General features: G+C 49.9%; 2 protein-coding genes across 3 annotated transcripts in view; one reads left to right on the forward strand and one right to left on the reverse strand.

The window, feature by feature from the left end:
- LOC135904562 (uncharacterized) overlaps positions 1-23240 on the reverse strand; it is an 81819-nt gene that overhangs the window by 11546 nt on the left and 47033 nt on the right. The window lies entirely within an intron of this gene.
- The window catches only part of mTor (serine/threonine-protein kinase Tor), a 504957-nt gene continuing 500424 nt past the window's right edge, over positions 18708-23240 (forward strand). The window contains exons 1-2 of the mRNA XM_065435416.1: positions 18708-18806; positions 19522-19662. Coding sequence (XP_065291488.1) covers positions 18785-18806; positions 19522-19662 — 163 coding nt within the window. The 5' untranslated portion in view covers positions 18708-18784. The remainder of the gene's footprint in view (positions 18807-19521; positions 19663-23240) is intronic.

Raw genomic sequence — 23240 nt, forward strand, 5'->3', positions numbered from 1 at the left:
TCTGATTCTGTGCCATTAATTACCACTCTTTGTAAACGACCTGTCAAGTAGTTTTTGAGCCAATAAAGTATTTTTTTCTGGTAAACCAAGAAGTGAAAACTTATGAAGTAAGAGAACATGGGACACTCTGTCAAACGCTTTCTGGAAATCTAATAGTATGCCGTCTGTAAACTTTTGTCAAATGATGTGAATATGTCATGGGTAAATTCCACTAACTGAGTTACGCATGAGTGACCAGCTCTAAACCCGTGTTGGTAAGGACCAAAGAAACTGTTGTTTTGAAGGTGGGAAAAGATGTTAGTGTAAATTATGTGCTCCAGGGTTTTGCAACACACAGAAGTTAAGGATATAGGTCTATAATTCATGACACTGTCACGGGGCCCGTTTTTATGAATCGGAACAATGTCGCCCATCTTCCAGTCTTCAGGTAATTCTGAGGTTTCAAGAGATTTGCGATACAGTACTTCTAGATACCTTGATATGATATATGCGCAGGATTTCAAAACAAAATTCGGTATCCTATCTGGACCTGCTGCCGAGTGTGGCTTTAGTTTTTGGAGGAGGCTGACTATTCCGAAGTAGTGAATATCAATATCCGGCATATCATCAAGCGCGTTGCTCAAGAAGACTGGAAGATGTTGAGGTACTAGCGTTGAATACACAGAAACAAAGTAATCATTAAAACAACTTGATTTATCTCTATCATTAGTAACAGCTGCACTATTGTGGATTATTGGAGTGATACCAACATCGTCTTTACTGTTTGATTTCACTAGTTTCCAAAGTTCCTTTGGATTTTCTTTTATTCTAGAACCAAGAGAGTCGAAATACCTCTTTTTTCTTTCTGCGATTTTCATCTGGATTTCAGAACCAAGTTGTCGAAGCTTAGAAAATTGCAGTGAATCGGGCTTTTCTCTATAGACAAGAACGGCACCGAGAGCGGCGCTGCTGCGCCGGCGTTGAGAGCGCCGCATGCGGAGCAAAATTCTATTAGCCGGTGGTACCCCTCTCCCATCTCTCGTTCGCGCCGCCTTGATTGCCTCCTGCACTGCGCGTGTTTGGGCACGTTTCGCGCCGCGCGCGGTGTGTGCGCGTGGACATTTCCTTCGAAGGGCGGTGTACAGTCTCTCTCACATTTAGGGGAAAACTCGAAGCGCAGCAGCTCGCGCGGATGCTCGAGGGGCGGGATCTTGAACGGCGTCGTCTGCTACGGCGGCGCACGCTGGCCGCATTGTCGAGAAACGTTCTACTGTCAGGTGCAGGGCGCTGATCACATCGTTACTGCGTGAAATGAGCCGGTATTCTTTGCTAAGCGTTGCGCGACGCCCACTGATACGCCTCGAATGTAAGTTCATCGCTGCATGGCAGTCATAGACGACGTACTGATTCCATACATTCTTGAGGGCCCGTTTCTGGAAGGCGACTATATATTCTAACGCGATAGGACGCCGATCCACACTGCTCGTGCTGTGCAAGAACTGCTAGAAGAGCGCGCAGTCACTCTCTTGGAGCGGCCGCCTCAATCACCGGGCGCCAACATCATTTAAAATGTCTGGGGCTCGTTGAAAGTATCGCTGGCGCAACATCCCCTCTATCAGTCACCCGAGGATAGGCTTCGATCCACCATCGTCAGTGACTGAGACGTGCAGCGAATGAACACATCCCTGATCAAGTCATTCTACACTTCACTGCCTTCCAGGATGAGCGCTGTCATCGCTGCCGCTGGGGACATGACGAGATACTAACTGCAGTTCCGAGCGTGACGTGTCCAATTCCCCACCGGCGGGCAGGGTCTGTCTGGTGTAGCGAATGATTATCGAGAAAAATCACTTCCAGCTCATTGTCTGAACCTAAAACGTTCATTTAATCGTGTCCGTTTGTTTCACCGTGTTCCACTCCTATTGTTGAGTGCTTTGTTTTCCTTTCGAGTCAAACAAAGACTGAGCACGTTGCGCGCACATCTTGGTGCGTTTTGTCGCTGCTCATTACGGTAGCACACTCAGTGAAGAAATATAGGTGCACACGCCCAGTACTCCGGACTTTCGAAAGAACAAATGAACCATGTTGTCAAAAGAAGTTTGTGGAACTCCATTATCGCCAATGAAGGATCAGAGTGGGGCGACGCACAACGTTTAGTAAAGACTGTCAGCTCAGTTCCTGCAGTACCGATGAAATCGGTGCACTGCCCCTGACAGTACCACGCTTCCTGAAAATGCGGCCAGCGCGCGCCGCCGTAGCAGACGACGCAGATCACGACACTGCCCCTCAGGCCTGAGCGCCTGCTCGAGCTGCTGCCGCCGCACGACTCATTGCTTGCCGCATCGCGACGCAATACGTTCCGAGTTTTCCCCCTAGTGTGAAACAAGCTGCACACGCTATATTTGCCTTTAAGAAGATCGGTACGCTTCACGATTATTTTTATGGCTGCAATGCGGCGAAAGGGCAGCGTCTGCTTAACCATGTAAGGGACGCTGAGCAGGTAATTGGAAACGACATCGTATGTGCCGCCGGAAAAATCGTCAGCACATACGATGCGGCACATACATACAGCACCAACGAGCTAAAGTCATTTTTGCAGTTTCTCACATTATGTTTGCTACAAATCCGTGTTGTCTCTGATGGCGACAACGGACTTCTATCGACACTGTGCGGAAATAAACAAGATATATCGCTGCATAGCACAAGAACGACATGCGCACACAACTTTAACTAGTACGTCCCCTACAATATGGAATAGAGGCAGCAATGTAGACAGCTTGGTCATTTTTTAACAGTACTCAAGAGACAGAAGTTGAAAGTATTATTAATCATTCCTGCTTCAGCAATGCCGGCGCGACCAAGACGCGCGTGTGTATCGTCCAGTAACCCGATCGATCGGTGCAGTGGTGAAGCGGGAATGAACTCCGGCCATGTTCAATGCATCATGCACATATTGAATTTCTCGGCACGCGTGAACTTCGGCCACTGCTAGCGCATACAACAGACGTGGTTTCCATTCTTAGACAGCGCACACACAAACGAAACACGAGAAAGAAGACAGGACAAGCGCTCGTTTAACTTAAAGTTTTTATATGAATAAAAGGATTATGTACCGAGTAATTATTAATTTCACGTGGGTTACATATAGAAACCGTCATACACTCAGGAGGGATCAATGAACGAGCTCGCTTCGTTTGCCAGATGTTTACTTCGCTCGGCGCACTGCAGTAATCCATGTCTGTCGTCTGCTTCTTTCGTACCATTTTCTTGTGAATCGGCAGAATTTCACTGGTGGCATCAACCTTTTCATGTTTACATTGCTATCGTGACAGTTAACAACACAATAATAATTTCCGGTCATCCGAAGAGGTGCCGTCGCAAACAAGAGACGTTTCGCGCGCAGCGCGAACTGAACGCGGGCGCGACCGTGAAGGGAAGCGGCGACGGAAACCCCCGCTGGAGATGAAATCGCTCCGCCAGGGGAGAAACGAGCGCTGGCGTCTAGGATGAAACTTGGCGTGCGGTCGTCTATACCGTTTGAACATACGATTCCTCTTATTAAGTAGCACCTTTATGGGTTTATCAAACCAAGGTTTATTTTTTCGGTGTTTCACAGAAAGAAGCTTAGATGGAATGTGCAAGTCAATGAGCTGTAAAAGTTGTTCCTTGAACAGCAGCCATAACTCGGAGACAGATACAGTGCTGCTTTGTTCTGAGAAAGTATCGAAGTTTGACTCAAGCGTTTCAGAAATACGAGAGTAATTTCCGCTATCAAAGAAATAAACTTTTCTGGGTTTCGGTCGCGGTATGTACGGCTTGGGAGCAACGAGACGGGCAACCACTGCGTCATGGTCGCTTATTCCGGGAGAGTTTGAAATCAGAAGATCTAAGGTGGAAGCGGCATTGCCATGGCGACGTGTTGGTTCCTCCACGAATTGATAAAGACCATGCGTTGCGAAAAGATCGTAAAAAGCCGACGACAAGGTTGGGCACGAAGGAAGTACTGGCAGCTTGTTAATCCACTGCGCATCTGGCATATTAAAGTCACCACCGACGAGGAGGTAATCAGTTGAGACCGTAAGTAATAAATGGGAAAGGGTATTAAAGGTACGACTGCTGTTGTCATTAGGCGGACGATAAAATGCTCCAACTGTAAGCTGTTTGCTATGTTCTAGAACAACTTTGCACCAAACAGATTCACAGCTGTTATCCCCCAAGTCAACTATGAAACTTGGCAAGCTGTGCCTGACCAGAACAAAAACGCCCCCACCGTGCGTATTGCGGTCTTTGCGATAAGCCACGTATTCCGCAGGAAATACTTCAAAGCTGGAAATCGATTCATCCAACCAAGATTCAGACCCGATAACAATGTCAGGGCCAAAAGATGATACGAGCCCTGTTAACTCGTCGGTTTTGTTCTTGACGCTTCGGCAATTGATAAGCATAACGTTTACCAATGAAGGACGGCACGGCACATGCTCAACGGAGCGGCATCGTGGAACGCTGACGGAACCGTTAACTTCAGTAACAGGGATCGCTCGACGCCGTTTGAAGTTCACTTTTTTTGCAGCACGATATTATCATTATCAGCGTCGTAAATGAAGTTTCGTCCGTCCATACGAAGCTTATCGTGCCTTATTTTGTACGAGGAGGACCGAGCCTTTGCAAATTCGGAAAGTTTCCTGCGGGCTAAGCGTACTGAACGAGAGAAGTCTTCCCTGATGGAAATGTCACTTGTCTTCAACTTCGGACCCGCCCCCAATACCGCATCTTTATCTTTGAATCTAACAAAGCGAACAATTATGGGGCGGTTTTTATCTTCACTGTAAGTGCCCAGTCTATGCGCTCGATCAATGTTTAGCGGGTCAAGCGATACACCTAGCTTAGTAGAGCAGAACGCAACAACAGTTTCTTCGGCTTGCTTCCAGGTTTCCAACGGGTTATCCTCAAAACCAAAAAAGAGAAGTTTGTTCCTACGTAGCCTATTTTCGGAATCATCCGTGGAAGCTTTCAAAGCAGCGATTTCTGCAGACGCGGCCTTCGAAGAGGCCGAAAAGTTACTGGAGTGCGAGCATCCTTGCTCTAGAATGTCGACACGTTCTGTCAAGTTCTTCACTTTTTCGTCAGTGGCATATTGTTTAGTCCGTATGTCCGCTAAATCCGACAAAATTTTTTCTTGACCTGACTGAAGCTTGGTAAGCATCTGCAAGACAGCAGAGATATCCCCTGCGTCGGTCTGAGTACTGGATTCCTGAACGCTATCAGGGCCTGGGTTCGACTCCACGTCGCCTGACAAAGCTAACAGCAATTGTGACAACGCAACATGGCACACCGCGGACGTACAACGGTTAACAAACCAAAATAGCCAGCCCTTGGTGTCACTGGGGCACGACACCTCAAACAAAAATGGGTTTGAAGTTCGCATGCATGCGCAACGGTTCATGTAACCAACCGGTGTTACAAGAAGGGGTGAGCACATAGTGCGTCCGGCGGTGTCGCGCCCCGGTGTATGCCACGTAGGTGGGCGGTTAAATACTGTTGCTGTGGTTCCGGGTTGCCAGACGACGAATCCGAGGCACTCCAGTTTTGGCGGAGAGACGATTCCGGCTTGTAGAACACTCGGCTGGATCGAAGGCCCGTGTGTCGATGCTTCTTCATCCGTTGCGCTTGTTCCCGGAGCACCTTTGACGAGCATTCCAAGCGGGCCGAGCCAGACAGCGAGAGCAACCTGTGTTACAAGAAGGGGTGAGCACATAGTGCGTCCGGCAGTGGCGCAACACTAGCGCCATCTCTCGGACTGCGCTTCAACCACAGGCCACGCGGCGAAGCGGGATTATAGGAGACGCGCTATGCGGGGAAAAACATCAGGGGAGGCGCGAGGGTCACGCATCCCCACAGCTTCAATCTCGAGGGGGCGTTCAACATTGCGTGGGCAAGGCGCATTCAGTGAAGATCCACGGAGCCCAGCTCGGCGGTAAGGCCAGGCCCAGTAGAGGTGATCGGTTTCAGCGCAATGAAAAGACAAGGGTCTCCGGTCTGCAGTGCGCCATACGTCGCTCTTGCGGGGTGGTCGTGTTTCAGTCATGAATGGCGTGCGGCGAGTCCTGAAGTCAGCAGTTGCTTTTTCAACGGCGCGCACAACATGGAAGTCCGGGACATCACGCGCATCGTGAAAAGTCGGAGAAAACGAACTTCGCGCAGCTTCCGCATACGACATGCGAGGCCGTGGCTGCGGTACCTCGGGCTGTGGTGCCTCGCTTCGCTCCGGGACTTGTACTGCCTGCCTGATTTCCCGGACGACCTCAGCCAGGGCGAGTCGCAGTACCGATACCGGAGCCACCTGAAGCTTTTGGAGCTTCTCTCGGACAACAAGCCTAATGAGCTCCCGCAAGGCGTCGGTGTTGTCCAAGGGTATAACGAGAGGCTCACGCGATAGGGTCGACACGTCGCGGTTGTACTGCCTTGTTCGTTGCTGCAGTGCCTTTTCCATTGATATGGCTTCCGCGAGAAACTCTGCGACGGTCTTTGGTGGGTTGCGTATTAGGCCACCGAATAACCCTTGCTTGAAACCACGCATCAGGTTCCTGACCTTCTTTTCTTCCGGCATGGATGGATCCGCGCGTCGGGAAAACGGCACATATCTTCGACGAACATTGCGACGCTTTCGTTCGGCCACTGTACTCTCGCCTGAATTGCAGATTCAGCTCGCTCCTTGCGATCGAGGCTGGCGTATGTGCTGATTAGCTGGCGTCGGAAGTCGTCCCATGTCGATAAGGCTGCCTCACGGTTCTCAAACCATGCCCGCGCGTAGTCCTCGAGGGCAAAGTAGGCGTTGCGTAGCTTGCGCTCTGGAGTCCAGCCGTTGAATTCTGCGACACGCTCAAAGTGATCGAGCCAGTCCTCAACATCCTCGAAAGTGTCCCCATGGAAGGATGTGGGGATTCGCGGCTGGTTAAGGACGACCTCGGTCGGTGCCATTGAGGAAGAAGACGGAACTGATGTACTCATCTTTCCGACTCGATTGGGTAGAGGCTCGTGCTCAGGTGGCCGTCCCTGAAGTCAACGGCTTGTCCGTACGTGAACAGGAGTCAGCTCGACCGGATTTCGTACTGAGCTTGTAGACGGCGTTCGATCTGGGCGTGGTAGCATGTACCCAGCACCTCCACCAGAAAAGTGTAACGTAGATTGAAGACGAGTTTAACAAAATATACGCTTCTCTTGGCGGGCCAGAAAAAGAGCGTGAAGCGTACGCGCTTTGTCGTCTTCCATGGCGCCGGCCGTTGCGCGCACCGTCCCGCAGTGCGGGACGGCGCGCACAAAGGCCGGCGCGGCCCACAGCACAGCATTGCCCCACAGCATTGTGTCAATATTAAGAAGAGTAGCTAGTGGCCCCAGGACAGTGCCTTGCGGCACGCCGGAGATAACGGGTGATAAATTAGACCAGCATTGGTTAGCGTAAACGAAATGTTGGCGGTTAGTGAGAAAGCTGCGTATCCATTGGAGAACATGAGGGTTAAGATCAAGAGGCTATAGTTTTAGGAAAAGCCAGTCATGAGGAACTTTGTCCAAAGCCTTTTGGAAATCTAGAAAGAGGCCACGTATGGGTACGTTTTGTCTTTGAGTACATTAATGAGCGTTTGGTTCGAATAGTAAGTGGAACAACAGTGCCTTTTTACTGCGAGTTTGATGGCGCATATCTCCGAACTGATCTCATCCTGGCGACTCATATCAAGTCGATACGATTCGCAAACTCAGGCTACAATTCGTAAATTTCAATATGTGCCGTAAGGAAATAAATTACGAAGTCAATTCAAGATTTTTTAATTAGATGTGTTTCAATTTATCGCCTCTCTGAATAATCCAGCGAGACAAGAATTAGGCTATGGGCAACAGGTGATTCTTAAAAATTTCAGAAAACATAACTTGAAAATTATCACTCCTTTCAAACCATTCTTTTCAGAAACAAACTATTGACAGTGCGAAACGGCATGAACTACGGATGAAAGATACACGCGCTGCCTATCAAAAAACAACTTTAATGAAAGCACTCCTACAAATAAGCGATGATGCACGCGAGAACAACCGAAAATGACGCAGTAAAGGCGAACTTGGCATGAAATTACAATATCAACAAGTCCCTAAAGAAAGTTGTCACGGCAATCTATCTCCGACTCATGGAGTCAAACAGACGAAAGCACAACACACGTGTCTCCTGCCTTATCAATGAAGTAAGCTTCCACTTTCTCTCGAACTGATTTATCCCCCTACCTCGATAGTACTTTGGTTTTTTGAAGGCACTAGAGCGCAACTGCTCCCGCATTTCTTGCAGTGCTAGGCAAGATTCGAATAGGGCTGACCCCTTAAGGTAGCCATATCTTCCCTAAGGCGGACGTTGACGCATCTTTCCCTCCGCACGCACGCCGCACGAGACAGGAATTTTATACGCCACCCCTTTCTTGAACATGCTTTTTTCCGGTGCTCAATGGCGCACACTAATTGTTCCTGATCTGCACCCTCTGCCCCATTATGCACGGCAGCACAAATCCTGCTCAGCTTATTCGCTAAAAAAACGACATGAATACCGTAACGCGATCGAACCACGCTCAAACGGTGCGAAAAGCCATGTATGTAACGAACGCTTACTACATGACCGTCATTAACGCCCCTCGCTTACGTTCTAACACTACTTCCGCGTTTCGATTTTTCCAGAATCCTTTCACTCAAGGAGGCCAAATAACGTACAGAGTATTCCGTCTCACCTAGCCTTCCCAAATGTCTAGCAAAGCTTCCCTCCATCAAATGTGGGGAAGATCTCTTCAAAGACGCAGTCAAACAGGAGCAAGCTATAGAATTCTTATAACTTTCGAGTGCCCTGAGCGAAAATCAAGAATTGGTTTAACAGATCGGGGAGAATACATCCAGCAGGTGTGTGGTCCCCCAAACCTGAGACTCAAGTCCAAAAATTGGATTACTCTATTGTCCGGCACTTCACACGTGCAATTGAGCCCCGATCCTTTCTCCTTCAAATGCTTAAGTAATCGGCCCGCGCTGTAAAGACCTACTTGCGCCCACGAGTATAAAGAAATCATCGACATAACTCAATTTTTTTTTCGCTACACCCTCCAAAACGGGCTCAAGCAGGCGATTCACCTTACTCAAGAAAATTTCACTAAGAATCGGTGCCACTCTTGAACCTATACAAACTCCTGACTTCTGTGAGTAGACGACAGCCCTCCATTCAATAACTGCGGAAGAAAAATAACCAAACAATAGCTCCAAGAAAGTCCCTTGATCTACTCCATCGTTTCTAACTCATGTTCCTTATCTCCTAAGCCGTACGCCACTACTCGCGCATCTCTAAAACCAGCGACACGCCAGAAGAGAAAGAAAAGTTTGCTACAGACGCTGCCCAGTTAGAAGAGAAACGGCGGAAGGCGGCACAGGCAGTGAAATTAAGACACCAGGGAGACAGAGCGCACTGCCCAGCTAGAAGAAGAAATGCACCTGAAGGAGGCGTCACGCAGCGTGGCGCCATCTCTCGAGGCGACGCGAAACCTGCGCCGCGGAACTCGCGGACCATTGGCATTCAAAAGAGCCATCTTTTTTCTTATCATTATGTTTTTTTTTCTGGTTGTGGAAGCGTATATACATATATGTCGCTGTCACAATAAAAGCCAGTTGAAGTTTGCGCAAGTTGTGAGTCCCTTCTTCGTTAGACGTCCTGTCTTTGTGCATGCAAAAGTTTGATAAGAACCACGAGGGCCTTTTGTGGGAACCGCCATGAGTTGGTGTCCACGCGGCGTTGACCTCTGGATTGGCGCTGATGGATGGGTGGTAATTTGACTTGTGTTAAAAGTCTAATTCACTGTGGCTCGCAAATCATCGTCGTTGTTCCCCTCCTTTTCATCATTTGCTTAGGCTGCCAGACAAAGGGCGGGATCAGGACCTTTCGTGGACCCTTTTCATTCTTCGCTCAAGCTGACAGGTAAAGGGCCTTTTGTGGGACTCGTCAAGGATTGGTGTCCACGTGGCATTGACCTCTGGATAGGCGCTGATGGATGGGTGGTGATTTGACACGTGACAAACGTCCAATAAACGCATTTGTGGTGTTAAGACGTTACAAACATTTCCGCATCCAAGAGATTCGTCCTAAGGGTGACCAGATATCAGGTTGCCCAAAACGTCGATGATCGGTCGTGGCCTAGGGGATCATTCTAGTTGTGGTGGTTGAAGTCACACGGCAGCTCGAGGGCCCAGTCCTCGCTTCGTTGTGTCCAGCTTCCTGGGAATACACAGGCACACACACACACACTCGTCGGCGTGCCCGAGCGATATGCCTACCGGACGCTATGATTTCCGCATCGCTTTACAATGTTTTACCCCTCCCTCTGTCTCTCTATTTTCTATCCTGGTGTTAACAGCGCGAAACGTAGAAGGAGCACGAGACGAGAAGACGACACCACAGCGCTTGTGGTGTCGTAACGCCAGGATGGAAAACCAACAAGCCCAAGCTGCTATTCTAGCAAAATACATCGCCCTTCTAATTGTGGTCGGCTCTCGACAAGACAGAAATAGGTTGCCTAATTCAATCACCAGCGATACGTACAAAACATGTTCCAAAATATTTACCGCGTTCGTCGCTTAATATTCCCGGCTCAGACCGTCTGCATTCTTATTCTGGCTGTCTTTCTTATACTTGACCTCGAAGTTGGATTCCTGAAAGATGAGGCTCCGTCTCGGTAGTCCCCGTTTTTTTTTTTTTCTGGCATTTGCTTCAGCCATGCAAGAGGGCAATGGTCGCTCTCGACCATGAATTTAGTGCCTTGTATATAGCATTCTAGCTTTTGAATGACCCATACTATACACAAACACTCTTTTTCCAAGGTGCTAAACGCCTCTTCTCGCGGAGTCAGTTTTCGATTGAGGTACAGCACAGGATGTTCTTCTCCGCGTTCATTTAGTTGGGCAAGGACGACACCTAGACCACGGTTGCTAGCGTCACATTGGAGAAATAATTCTCCGCAAAAGTCTGGCGAGACAAGTACAGGCTGTGAAGATAAAGCTTTCTTCAGATTCTGGAAAGCCTCTTTCCTATAGGCGCTCCATGTGACCCCTTCTGATTCGCGCTTCCGGAAGCTGTCAGCGAACTGGCAAGCTCCGAATAATTTGGAATACAGTACTGTCAACACCCAGCCATTCTCAGAAATTACCGCACATCATTTTTTTACAGGCCTTGGAAAGTAAACTATGGCCGCGACTTTGGCTTCCATAAGTTCCCGCTTCCCGTGTTCTTTTTCGTGCCACAAATACCTGACACCCGCCTGGCCGAACTGACGCTTCTCGACTTTGATTGCCAAGCCCGCCCCTCGGATTATTTCAAGCACTGTTCGTGTATGTTGCAAGTGAGACTTCTAGTCGTTAGAAAACACGGCCACATCATCCAGATAGGGCAGCGCGAATTCTTCTGGTCGTTCAAGCACCTGATTCAAGCCTTGAAAAACAGAACGACGCGTTCTTCAAGCCAAAGCTCATGGTAACTGGCTGGTAAGCTCCGAAAGGGGTTACAAAGGCCGCGTAGCGACTGGCTCGTTCTGTTAAGGGCTCCTGCCAATATCCCTTCACTAAGTCTAGGGTTGGAATAAATGCAGCCTTGCTTACGAGTTCTACTCTCCTCTATATTCTGTAAGGGGTAGAATCACGCTTTCGTGATGGCATTTGTTTTCGATATTTCACGCATGATCGTGAATTTTTCCCTAGTACCTCAACTAGCATTAGAGGGGAGCAATACTCCCTATGTGCTCCCTTGATCACCCCGGGACGAAGCATCCTTTTTACTTCTGCCTTCCTTATGTCTAGTTGCCACGGGGATAGGCGGTACGCTTTGGACTTAAAAGGAATCTCCGTTGTTAGTTCGATGTCATGTATCAAATGAGTCCTTCCGAGCTTCTCCCCAAAACAACCCACATATCTCAAATGCTCCTCAATCCCCCCCTCCCCCTTTCTCAGTTCTTAGCTCCTCCTTTTCAACAGCCTGCGTTATTACTTCTTCCACACTAGGGTCCGTTTTCGTGCGAAAACTAGGTCACTCTAGAGGAACGTCCTCTGAAACTCTCAAACATTCATAGCTATACTAACAATAGCTGTTCGCTCCAAGAAGGGTTTCATTAAGTATACATGATAAACCCGTTCCTTTCGTCTACGTCCAGGTAAACTCGCGGTGTAATTCACGTGTGAAATGCGATCAACAACCTCGGCGGGTCCATCCTAGTGGACTTCCAGTTTATTTTGGCGTTTGGCCACAAGATCATCACCTTGTCACCAGTGCCCAAATGATAATTTCCTCCCATTTCTGACGTAATATCACTTTGACGCGTACTGCGCTGCCTCTAGGTTACACTTCACGATGACTCAGGTAACCTTTCCATCAGGTCCAGCACATATTCCGCCACATTTGTGGGCACCCGATCATACTCCCATAGCTCACGAACTAGCCGCAGAGGACCTCGAACATTTCGTCCATATACCAGCTCTGCCGGGGAAAACCCTGTTCCTTCGTGTGGCACGGTGAGCAACGCAAACAGTGCCTGGTATCCAGGCAACCGTCCCAGTCACACATCTTCTCACGACAAAACGCTCTCAAGACTTTCTTGAAGGCGCAATGCCATCTCTCTACGCTGTTGCTCTGAAGATGATAGACCAAGCTATGCAAAATTCTAAGGCTAGATTTCTCGAGAAACGTTGTCGTGAGTGCGCTCGTGAAAACTGTTCCCTGGTTTGATGGTATTTCTGCGGGAAACCGAGACGTGAAAATATGGAAAGGAGAGCATCTACCACCTTGACCGAAGTTGTCTCCTTTAACGGAACCACCTCAGAAAAGTTTGTGGCCAGGCACAATAAGGTGAAAATGTATCTGTTTCCCGTGTTTGTTTTTGGCAATGGTCCCACCAAATCCAAAATAATTCTGCGGAAGGGTTCGGAAATAACGGGCACCTTTATCATGGGTGCTTTCCATTTGTTGTTAGACTTGCCTGTTCCCTGACAAGTCTCGCAAGTGCGGACAAAACCCTGCGCTTCTCTGAAAGAACCCGGCCAATAATATTCCTGCAGCAGTCTTTCCTTCGCCTCATTTATACCTGGGTGTTCTGCTCACGAGTGGTCATGACAAACGCTCAACAAGTCCTTGCTATACAGAGCCGACACCACCAGTTGATCGTAAGACTCTCCTCGCCTATCTTGGTACTTAGGGTATAAGACACCGTTTCTCCCTTCGAAAGCAACGTTTTTCGACAACAAACCTTGATTTGTCCCGCTGTTCAGAATCGCTACCGTCGGGTCATTTTGATGCGCCACCCGTAGCTTTTCCCTGTCAACACCTAGCATGCGTTCATAGCTGTGTATGATCAGTGCCAACACGTACCCCTGGAAGCTGTTTTCTTTTCGAGTGCCATTTGCTTTATTTCAATGGTATTTCTCGGCATGACCCTTCTCCTGATTTTCTTTCGGAAAAAAATCAGAAAGATTCCCTCCTCCGATTTTCCTGCGTCTCTGGAGCTAGCTGTTTCCTCCTCCATTTTTGTACTTTGTTCCTCGTCGTAATGCAGCTCCTGAGCTAGTTCATGTGCTTTGGACCTCATCAAAGCCATGACCTGCGCTTTAGCAAATGTGCACCATGTTATTTTAGTCCCGGCTCCGAGCTGTTTGAGAAAAGGTAAAGGTAGCCTTCCAGAAGCCCATTGGAAACTGCTGCCACAGTCTCGATATCTCCGAAAGGTGCCTCAATCTGTATTTTTGCCGTAGGTAGGCACACTGAGTCTTCGCTCACTGCCTGCCTTATCCATGCGCATTCGGACCCGTAGTCTTCACTTTTCACATACTTTGGATAGACGACGTCCATGGTGGCCGCAGAGTCCCTAAATACCTTACACTTTCGGCCATTTACCATTACATCCGTCATGTATGGCTTTAGAAGATCTCTGTTACTCTGATGATTACTTATGCAAGCGAATACTGGCCTTTTGTTTGGCCAGTTTCGGACGAAATGACCCGCTTCCCTAAAGTCATAACACGCCAGCTGAACTCTCGATTCGAGCTCTTCCAAATGATTTTTAGGTTACTTTCTACCCCTTCCAGGTCTTTTCGCTACGCAATGGGTGCCCGCCGAACTGCGACTGGTGTCGTCTCGTTCCTTCTGGGTGTTTTGCTGCCCTCGAGGGTAAGACTGTAGCCATGGTGAAGGCTTTCTATAGTACTGTGCGGTACTGCTCTGTGGCATGAAGCCACGGCTTGCCACGTACACATCGGCGAGCTGTGCTGCGTTTTTTTACAGACACACCTTCCTGCCTGTCCTTAACCCGAAGGCGTACGTTATCCAGCAGGGTCTCGCAAAACTGCTCTAAGCAGACTAAATCTGACAGTTTACTAACGTTATCCGCCCCTGCTCCTTTCACTCACTCTGATAAATTATCCTTCAGGTTACATGCAAATTCAACAAGGCTTTCATTAGACTTCTTTCTTTCCTGCCGAAATTTCCTCCGGAATTCCTCGGTGGAAAGGTTGCATTTTGCGAGCAAACTCTACTTCACGGAATTGTACACTCCGGACTCGGCTGTGCTCATTCGGGCTACAATTTGCGAAGCTTCTCCCGGAAACAACGCCAGCAATCGCTCCGGCCATGTGTCTTAGTGCAATGAATGTTTCTCACAAATCCGTTCGAAATTATTTAGGTAGAGACCAATGTCATCGCCTGTGTTGTGCGGCTGAAGCAAATTCGCCATTTTCATGCTTTCCGTTTGTGCCGGAGCCACAACCGCAGTGCCTGCTATTGTCGCTTCCTCTAGTTTTATTTTCGCGAGCTCAACTTCATGCTGCCTCTTCTCTTGCTCCTCGCGCTCCTTTATCTCGCATTCTTTTTCTTCCGCTCTTTCTATCCTCTCGCGCTTCTCATCTTCCTCCCTTTCTTTCCTTTCGCGATATATCTTTTCCCGGGCCTCTGTGAGCTCGTCCTCATCGAAACCCACTTTGTCAATCGCCGTACAAATTTGGGATTTCCTCAACCTATAACTAATCTCCATACCGAGCTCTGCTGCCAATAGCAACAGCTCCTCTTTCTTTAACGCAGTGTTTTCGATGCTTTTCGAAAGCTGACAACTTCCTCTGTATTTCCCACACACCCGGTGGTGATCAATCACAGCTAATTTCCTGTTAGAACCCTCTCCTTATCGTCCGGCAAAACGCAGTCGCTCAAGCACTAACCCAAACTCGAGCTTGTCAAGGTCGTGTCTCCTGGAGCCACGTCCCCAGGTCTGCCGATCCCAGATGGTGGAACTGCCTTCTGCTCCTCTTCCTTCGAGATTCCTCGAGTCGTCCAAGACTGCACGCAGTTACTGCGAAGCTTTTGCCTTCCTGAGCCACAAAGCGGAGGTCTGTTGACCCCGGATCCGCAGAAGTCGCTCTTCCGTCCGTAGTTTACCTCGATCTTCGATGTTCGTGTCTCCCGGAGTCACGTACATAGACCCGCCGAAACCATCTCGCGAGGACTACCTTCTTGATCTTACCGCTGCCATCCAGTTGTTGCCGCCAGGGTCGCGTTCAGGGCATGTAATCCTGTGAGCCCATCGACTACTACGTTAGGTTGGAGAAGATGAAAGAAAAAAGGTGTATTTAGCTTAGTTATACGGCTCCAGTGCGGAAGCACACTCCATGCAGGAGCAAGTTAAACGTCCAAGTTCATGTCAGGACCCTCTGTCCTCACTCTCGGAAAAGTCTCCGCTTTTAATAGGGAATCTGAAAACCATTCAGCAACAAATCATCATCGTCGACTCCGTTGCGATACCACGCCCATGCTCGCAATAACCCGCAGTAACTCCGTCTCCGATGAGGCTGTTTGGAATATGTGGCAAGAAGGCAATTTGCGCCTCTCATGTCGTCGACGTTGTTCTCCTCCTTTTAATCCTCTGCTCAGGCTGCCAGGCAAAGGGCAGGATGAGGTCCTTTCGCGGGACCCTTTCCATCCTTCGCTCAGGCTGACAGGTAAAGGGCGGAATAAGGGCCTTTTGTGGGACCCGTCAAGGATTGGTGTCCACGCGGCATTGACCTCTGGATAGGCGCTGATGGATGGGTGGTGATTTGACACGTGGCAAACGTCCAATCAACGCCTTTGAGGTGCTAAGAAGTAACACTGTTTCCTTTCTCCTGACCATTCCTAAAAAAGGGGTAGTTGGTGACGTAGTATAGCGGTTCGGGTCCGGAACCGGGGTCACTCGCCCTCAGGGGGTACTGTTGCAGCTAGCATTGACTATATAAGAGGGTGCTTTCCAATAAAGTGAGCTTGCCTCGATACCCGACTGTGTCTGAGTTCCTACGCCTGGCCTCCGTCCCGGCGTGCCCCTGCGTTCCCCCCTGGCGCTGGCGCCACGGTGGCCGCGCCGACATGACGCTTGTCCCACGCTGCCCGCAAATGTGATGCGACCCGTTCGAGAACTTCCGATTGAGTGCGTGCCTCGAATGCGGAAAAAAATGCATCGCGGAGCGAGATGTGAAACATGCGATATCGCTGTGAACGAATGGGCGGAAAACAAGTTCTCCGAAGCGTATTGAGAAAACAATTACTCACTGACCATCAGCAAAGAATGCTCAGTGCAGAGACCCTTCGGCTTAGTGGCCTTTTTCTTTCTTTCCGAGCCGTGCATAGGTTAGCCCAAAGAAGCGTGCGCAGGTAGCGCTAAAGAATAGGGCGCAATCTATTCTCCTGCTTCGAATTCCTTAATAAATAATAATTTCTTCCAGGATTGTTCACAAGTGTCCCAACTTGAACGCCTATCCAAGACCCGCCCGGGCAGACACGTACTTGAAAATCTCGGCATCACATACCACTCGCAACACGGCGTCAAAGTAGACATTCCAAGACCCATACGCGAGCAACTATACGTACCACCATTGCCTCGCAACATGCACCCCCAACATCACACGGGGAAGCGTAAAGCCAGGGCACAACAAATGAACCGAAGTTACTCTAACGACAAGGAGGCGGTCTTCACCGATGCAGCCACCACGCACCACGCAGTTACTAGCCACCGAGGCAACCACCTCACGAGCGTCACCGTGAACACGGCACATGCCGAAGCGGCAGAGGAAGCGGCCATAGCCCTGGCCTTCACACAAACCAAAGCTACATACGTGATCTGCGACTCGCAAACGGCAATTCGCAATTTTGCAAATGGGCGCATCTCGCAAGAGGCGTATCAGATACTCCAGCGACATCCCATACACCAGGGAGAGGCCGACGTTGATAACCGAAGGCATTTGCTGTGGATCCCGGCACACACTGGAATGAGCACCCCCAACGAAGCGGCTCACGGCGTTTCTCGAGGCCTGACTCACCGAGCAGCATCGGAGGAAGAGCCCCCGCGGAGTACTGCAAACGTCTGGGCATGGGAGGATCGTATGACCAGTTTTCACGACATCCGGGCACACTACCAATTACAAAGACGCATATACCCATTCCCTCACGCTAGGTTAGACAGGACGCAAGCAGTACACTTCAGACAATTACAAACAGACTCTTACAGAAACCCCAGACTCATGCACGCCATGTATCCAGACATGTACACTACGAACAGATGCTGTAGGGGTTGGAGGACGGACTTCGGGATGAAAACAAATTTGGGAGGGTTTATTTTACATTATATACAGAGAGGTGAGTCAATTAACTGTCGTACAGTCATTACGGGCCGGCAGCAACTCGGACGCTGCGGCCCGCGGCAAGAAGTTCGATAGAGGTGAATCAGGGAATGCTCTGGTATCTCTGGAATGCTCCTCTGCTGTTCCCGGTCTCCGTCTTTTAAACCATTCGATGTCGGGAAGACGCGTCAGGTTCGGCCAATAAGAGAGCCCGCTCAGATGACGCCATCTTCGGCCAATTGAAGGCGCCCGTGCGGCGGTGTCACACCCGGCGGCTCACTGCAGTCTTGCCTTGCTGACTTGCAATGCTCCGTCAGCCTAGAGGGTAGGGGGTGACGGCGGACGAAGGCGGACACGCTCAATCACAGCCGTCATGTTGTCACGGCGCATTACAGCCGTCTTGGTTCGAGACCCCCTTTTCTTCCAACAGTGCCGGGCTATCCCCTCGCTTTCTGGAAGACAAGCAGTGAATAGTTCCCCGGCGGCACACGACCTGGGGGCCGCCAACTTGTTTGCACGTGTCTTGCCTCAGGAATGTGGCATCCCTGCTTCTGCATTCCTCAATTAGCTGTGCTGCGATTCGATGTGGTCTGGGGAACTCGAAGTAGCCTCAGGAAACGGCGCCATATCTAACAATGCACATCGTGTGGCGAGGTTGCCACACTAAATTACATGTTATAGGAGTGTCGGGACCTAAAAAACAAGTCGGGCAGTGCCAGCCCCTCCGTCTCTTCCACCGCTAGCCTCCAGTCACGCTGGATGACCGCACTGCTCAGCTCTGACCTGACAGCACAACTCTGGGCCGTCCAGCGAGCCGAGGAAGCCGCTTCGAGACAAGGTCTCGGAACCGCGTCCGCGGCGGGTGCCCAGACCCACTAAAAAGACGCCGGACTCAAATCTTGTTGATTTGAAATAAAAGTTTACCATCTCTCCAGGATTTTTCCACTTTTCTAGTAACCAGTCCATATTCCATATATATCCGCTGATTCTTGACCCATTCCCCACTGTGGGTGCGTGCCATATCTCGAAGGCTCATCATCATCGTCAGCACGCTGCCGATGTCAACACACGGTTTCCAGCAAGCCACGCGAGGGCCGCCCTAACGCCACCCCGCCTGGCGCCGTCCATGTTCCTCCACTGGGACACCGGTATGCGATCGTGTTAGCGGGAGGCTCCTCCTCCACTCAGAGAAATATTTAGCCGTGTGTGTGGAGGGGGGAGGGGGGGGGAGTGATGCGGGCTGCTGCGCTATAGGTTAGCAGTTCACCGCTCTTGTCCACGACAGTTCTCCGTTCTTGTCCAGGGATTATAGCTGGCGCTGTGCACCGCAGTTCGTGCGTACAGAAAGCTTTCTCGTCTACCAGCATAAGTGAACACAGCACGGAGATGCGATAACCAAGGAAGCTGCAGAGAAAGCACGTGCGACGCAAAGAATGTAGCACACGGCAACATGTGTCCACGAGCGGCTGTTGTCGTTCCACTTTCATTTCCATTTTCCTCATTTTTTCTACATTTCATCTAAGCGCGAGGGCTAATTTTCTTTTTGCTGTATCTGGCTTCATTGCCTGTTGTGGCTGTCATACGCAAAGTGGGACACTGTAAAAAAACGCACGTGGGACACATATACAAAACGCACATAAAAAACAAAGTTCCCAGAAGTGGCTCAGAAAGTTCGAAGTAGGAAGTTCTGTCCGTCTGCCTGTGCCCGTCTGTCTGTGTGCGTGTTTCTGTTAAAAGATATATGCAGGACATTAGGCGAAATAAGAACATGAGCTTGGTGAGGCAACGCACCGGCCCGTTTAGAAGGGGGCGCTCATGGCATCCATCCACGCCTTTCGCTCAAGGTGCCGTGAACGCTCGCAGGAGGGATGAGCGGCTGCCCAACGGCCTCTGGCCTGGAGAACCGGCTGCAACGCATCAGCGAGCTTCACCACGGTGCCCTGAGGCGCAACCTCGACGCCTTGTTACTCGACCCGGCGTGCCTGACCGCCGCGAACATTGGAGGCAAGTGGAGGCAAGAGCGTGCAGACAGACCTCGCTGCATCTCGCCAGGGGCGGAATTCTCGGGCAGTCATTTTAGGCGATACTTTCGTGAGACTGAACGAGACTTTTTTCTCGCGTTTGAAGTAACCTTGTGGGCACGCATTAAGTGCCAGCTTTCTTTAAATCTTTCGAAAGCTGAACTATGGCGATCTCCGAAAATGATCACAGAGGATACGTCCCTGGGTCTGTGCACAATAAAGTGTGCACAGGAATGCAATTCTTTGGATCTGTCGTTATGTTGCATGCGTTCTTTGTTATAACGTAGATGGGCTACTTGTTCTCGTTTTAGCATATCAGTTAAGGTTACTTAACGTGTCATCATCTTGTAGACATAAACAGAAAACCACTGTTCATATAGCCGGCAAAGTATGCATTCGGTTACAATATCTGCGAGCTAATTTAAGCAGCCAACAAATCGCTACAATGGTGTTATAGGTTCGCTTCCATGGTTGAGTGACATGGACCGCAGGTAAACGTCCGCACTGCAAAGACTGGTGAGACAACAGCAGCCATCCGTACTCATAGTTACATTTCAGTTTAAGGTCAACTTTCAACCAAGCAAAACCGAAAGCTCGAACAGATCGCTTGAGGTGGCGTTTCTTGAGCATAGTTTGCATACACATACGTTGCATTACACCTACGGTGTCCTTGCAGAAACCATGGTTACATAAATCATGCCAGAAAAAATAATCAGCTTGCACGTCAGGAGGGAAAATAATTGTTTCCACATGCATCCCAAGCAAAAACTTGTTAGTATCAAATATACGTTCTTTTATACGTTACTCATCATCCCCTGTTAACGCGATGGCGTTAAGGGCTGTACGGGTTGTAGGGGCATGAAAAAATGCGGTAGCGGGCCCATGCCATCGTCTAACTCATCCACGCTTGGGACATGGTTGAAGGGAGGAGCTTGCTCTCATCGATAACTAGGAGTGCGGGATTTATTTACAATATCTACATGAAGACAGGAGAACGTTACATTTCATCACTCCAGCATGACTGAAAACGAAGTACGAAGCACACCGAGCAGCCGATAACGGTTGCTTAAAAACCCTCTGTCCTCCCTAGATCCCTAGGTGAGGGAAAACTGCCGTCCAACCTTCGTCCAATCGGACCGTCCAAATTCGTCGCAGTCGTAGTCGACCCGCCTTTGAGGGCGAGAGATCGCACACTACTTCCCGCGCTTTTGTTGCGTGAGAGGGTCCTCGTGGACAGGGACTGTCACGCTTGACTCAAGCTGGCGCCTCTTGATTCCAGAACTCACTCCACAGTTAGCCGCACCGTCTGTCAAGCGGCTGTGACGATTTCTGGGGCCAGTGAGGAAGCACCGCAAAAAAACATTTTTCCGGTAGTTCTCTTGCTCCAATTAGACCGTGAAGGCGACAGCGAACCAACTAACAATACCCGGTCCGCCAAACGTGGCTAGCCTTGCTGGCGTCGTTGGGCTGTGCGAAGGAGGCGCATTGTTGGCTTTACAAAGCGACCCATCGCAGCGGGCTCGGAGAACGTCGAAGGTCACTACCCCTGCAGGCCGATCGTAACAGGGCCCCATGTCGCAGAAAATCCGGCGTCGGACGTCGTTTCGGCAAAAATATTTTTGAACCACCAATATCCAGGCTCTCGATATGCGCAAGGAAGCTACTGAATTGAATTTCTCAAGCTAAAATACGTAGAAAAATTGTAAAGTACGATTTACACACAAGCTACAGACATGATAGCGTCGAAATGTAATCTGATTGTACAATAAAACATAATTCTGTTACGCTAAAACTCAAAGAAACCCCTTTTCCAGCGTTTCTACCATCCAAAGACAGGCCACGACGTCTGCCATTTGCGCGCGCCGGCGCGTGAGTATCTTGGAGGCCATGAAGCGGCGCGCCCAATTTCTTGCAATACCTACAGATGGCGCTCGCCTCTGCCGGATGGCGGCCCACGCAAGAGGCCGCGTTTCTACCAGAAAGCCCGCCTTCGTGCATAGCGTTCGCGGCCAGCGTTTCCCGTTCAGTATTACGGTTACATACGCTCCAGTTACTGGGAAGCGTGAGAAGCAGTCAGGGATCATTGAGTGCATGGACGAAGGGAAAAATTGAGGAGCCCTGATACCACTCTTTGTGAAGCCAAGAGAAGCAGGAAGTTGGCGTTGCTCCACCATCATGTCGGGCCATGCAGTTCTCCTCTCTTGTTTATATTTCTGGCGAAATTACGCCACGCTGCTCAGACGCGCGCGCTCCGCAGCAATACTAAACAAAAGGATATAATCGCGATGTCTCATCGCATTAGCCTTGCCGGAATCATGTTTAATGAAGTTTATAACGAACTTCGCAAATTGGGCCATTGGGCCGTGAAGTAGAATCGGCTGCTTTTACCGGCTTTTATGAAAATAAACATGCTTTATCAGGCCAGCCAAATGAACTGTTCTCGTCAACCGCGGGTACCGGCTGCTGCCCAGTTTCTGCGTGTTTTTAAAAAAGGTCACCTTTATCGCTGCCTTCTACTTGCTTTTCTCTGCTTAGACTTCCTGGGGCTCTCAGACGGACTTGCGAGCTAGACGTCTGGCGATGCGAAAAAAATGTACGCATCCCCACTGCGCTGCGAGAATGCACTGGAGACACGTACGACTCACCGACCCATTTACGATCCATGTGGAGTTTATGAGCACAAACACGTATTCTCGCTGTGGCTTGAGGAATCGCCGTGCTTTACTGAACGAATTTCGCGTGACTGCACATCACTACGACAGCGCGCCGGCGAGGAGGCAGAATGTCATTTCTGACTCCGCGTTCCGATTCATTGACTGCGGCCTGAGGTCCCTTCTTCCCTCGGCATGCGTGAAGCTTCACGGAACCAAAGTTTTGCGATAGCCGTTGCACGGTGCTGAACAGTACGCGCATAGAACCGGCCTACGAGCGACCATGGTGGGCTCGGTGGCTGTGCCACAACACGCACCAGTAACCCACTTCTATTCATCATGCAGGTCTTCCTTTGCGCTGTCGCGCGCGTGCTGCTGCCCTCGATGGTGATGTCAGCGAGCCTCGTGGGGGAACCGCCAGATCTGCGCACAGGGATTGATGTGACTAGTTGGCGCATACGTGTCGACAGTCATTCCGCCTCTCCAAATGCACCACTACCTCAAAACTGGAAGCTTGAGCAATTACCGAGAGCCATGCCGTCATCGACAACGACTGCAGCGCAAGCTATAAAGGAACCACTTCCATCATCTGCGCTCTGTGGGCTCGGTGGCTGTGCCACAACACGCACCAGTAACCCACTTCTATTCATCATGCAGGTTTTCCTTTGCGCTGTCGCACGCGTGCTGCTGCCCTTGATGGTGATGTCAGCGAGCCTCGTGAGGGAACCGCCAGATCTGCGCACAGGGATTGATGTGAGTAGTTGGCGCATACGTGTCGACAGTCATTCCGCCTCTCCAAATGCGCCACTACCTCAAAACTGGAAGCTTGAGCAATTACCGAGAACCATGCCGTCATCGACCACGACTGCAGAGCAAGCTATAAAGGAACCACTTCCATCATCCGCGCTCT

This window comes from Dermacentor albipictus, chromosome 2 (assembly GCF_038994185.2).
Source record: "Dermacentor albipictus isolate Rhodes 1998 colony chromosome 2, USDA_Dalb.pri_finalv2, whole genome shotgun sequence".
NCBI classification, from domain to species: domain Eukaryota; kingdom Metazoa; phylum Arthropoda; class Arachnida; order Ixodida; family Ixodidae; genus Dermacentor; species Dermacentor albipictus.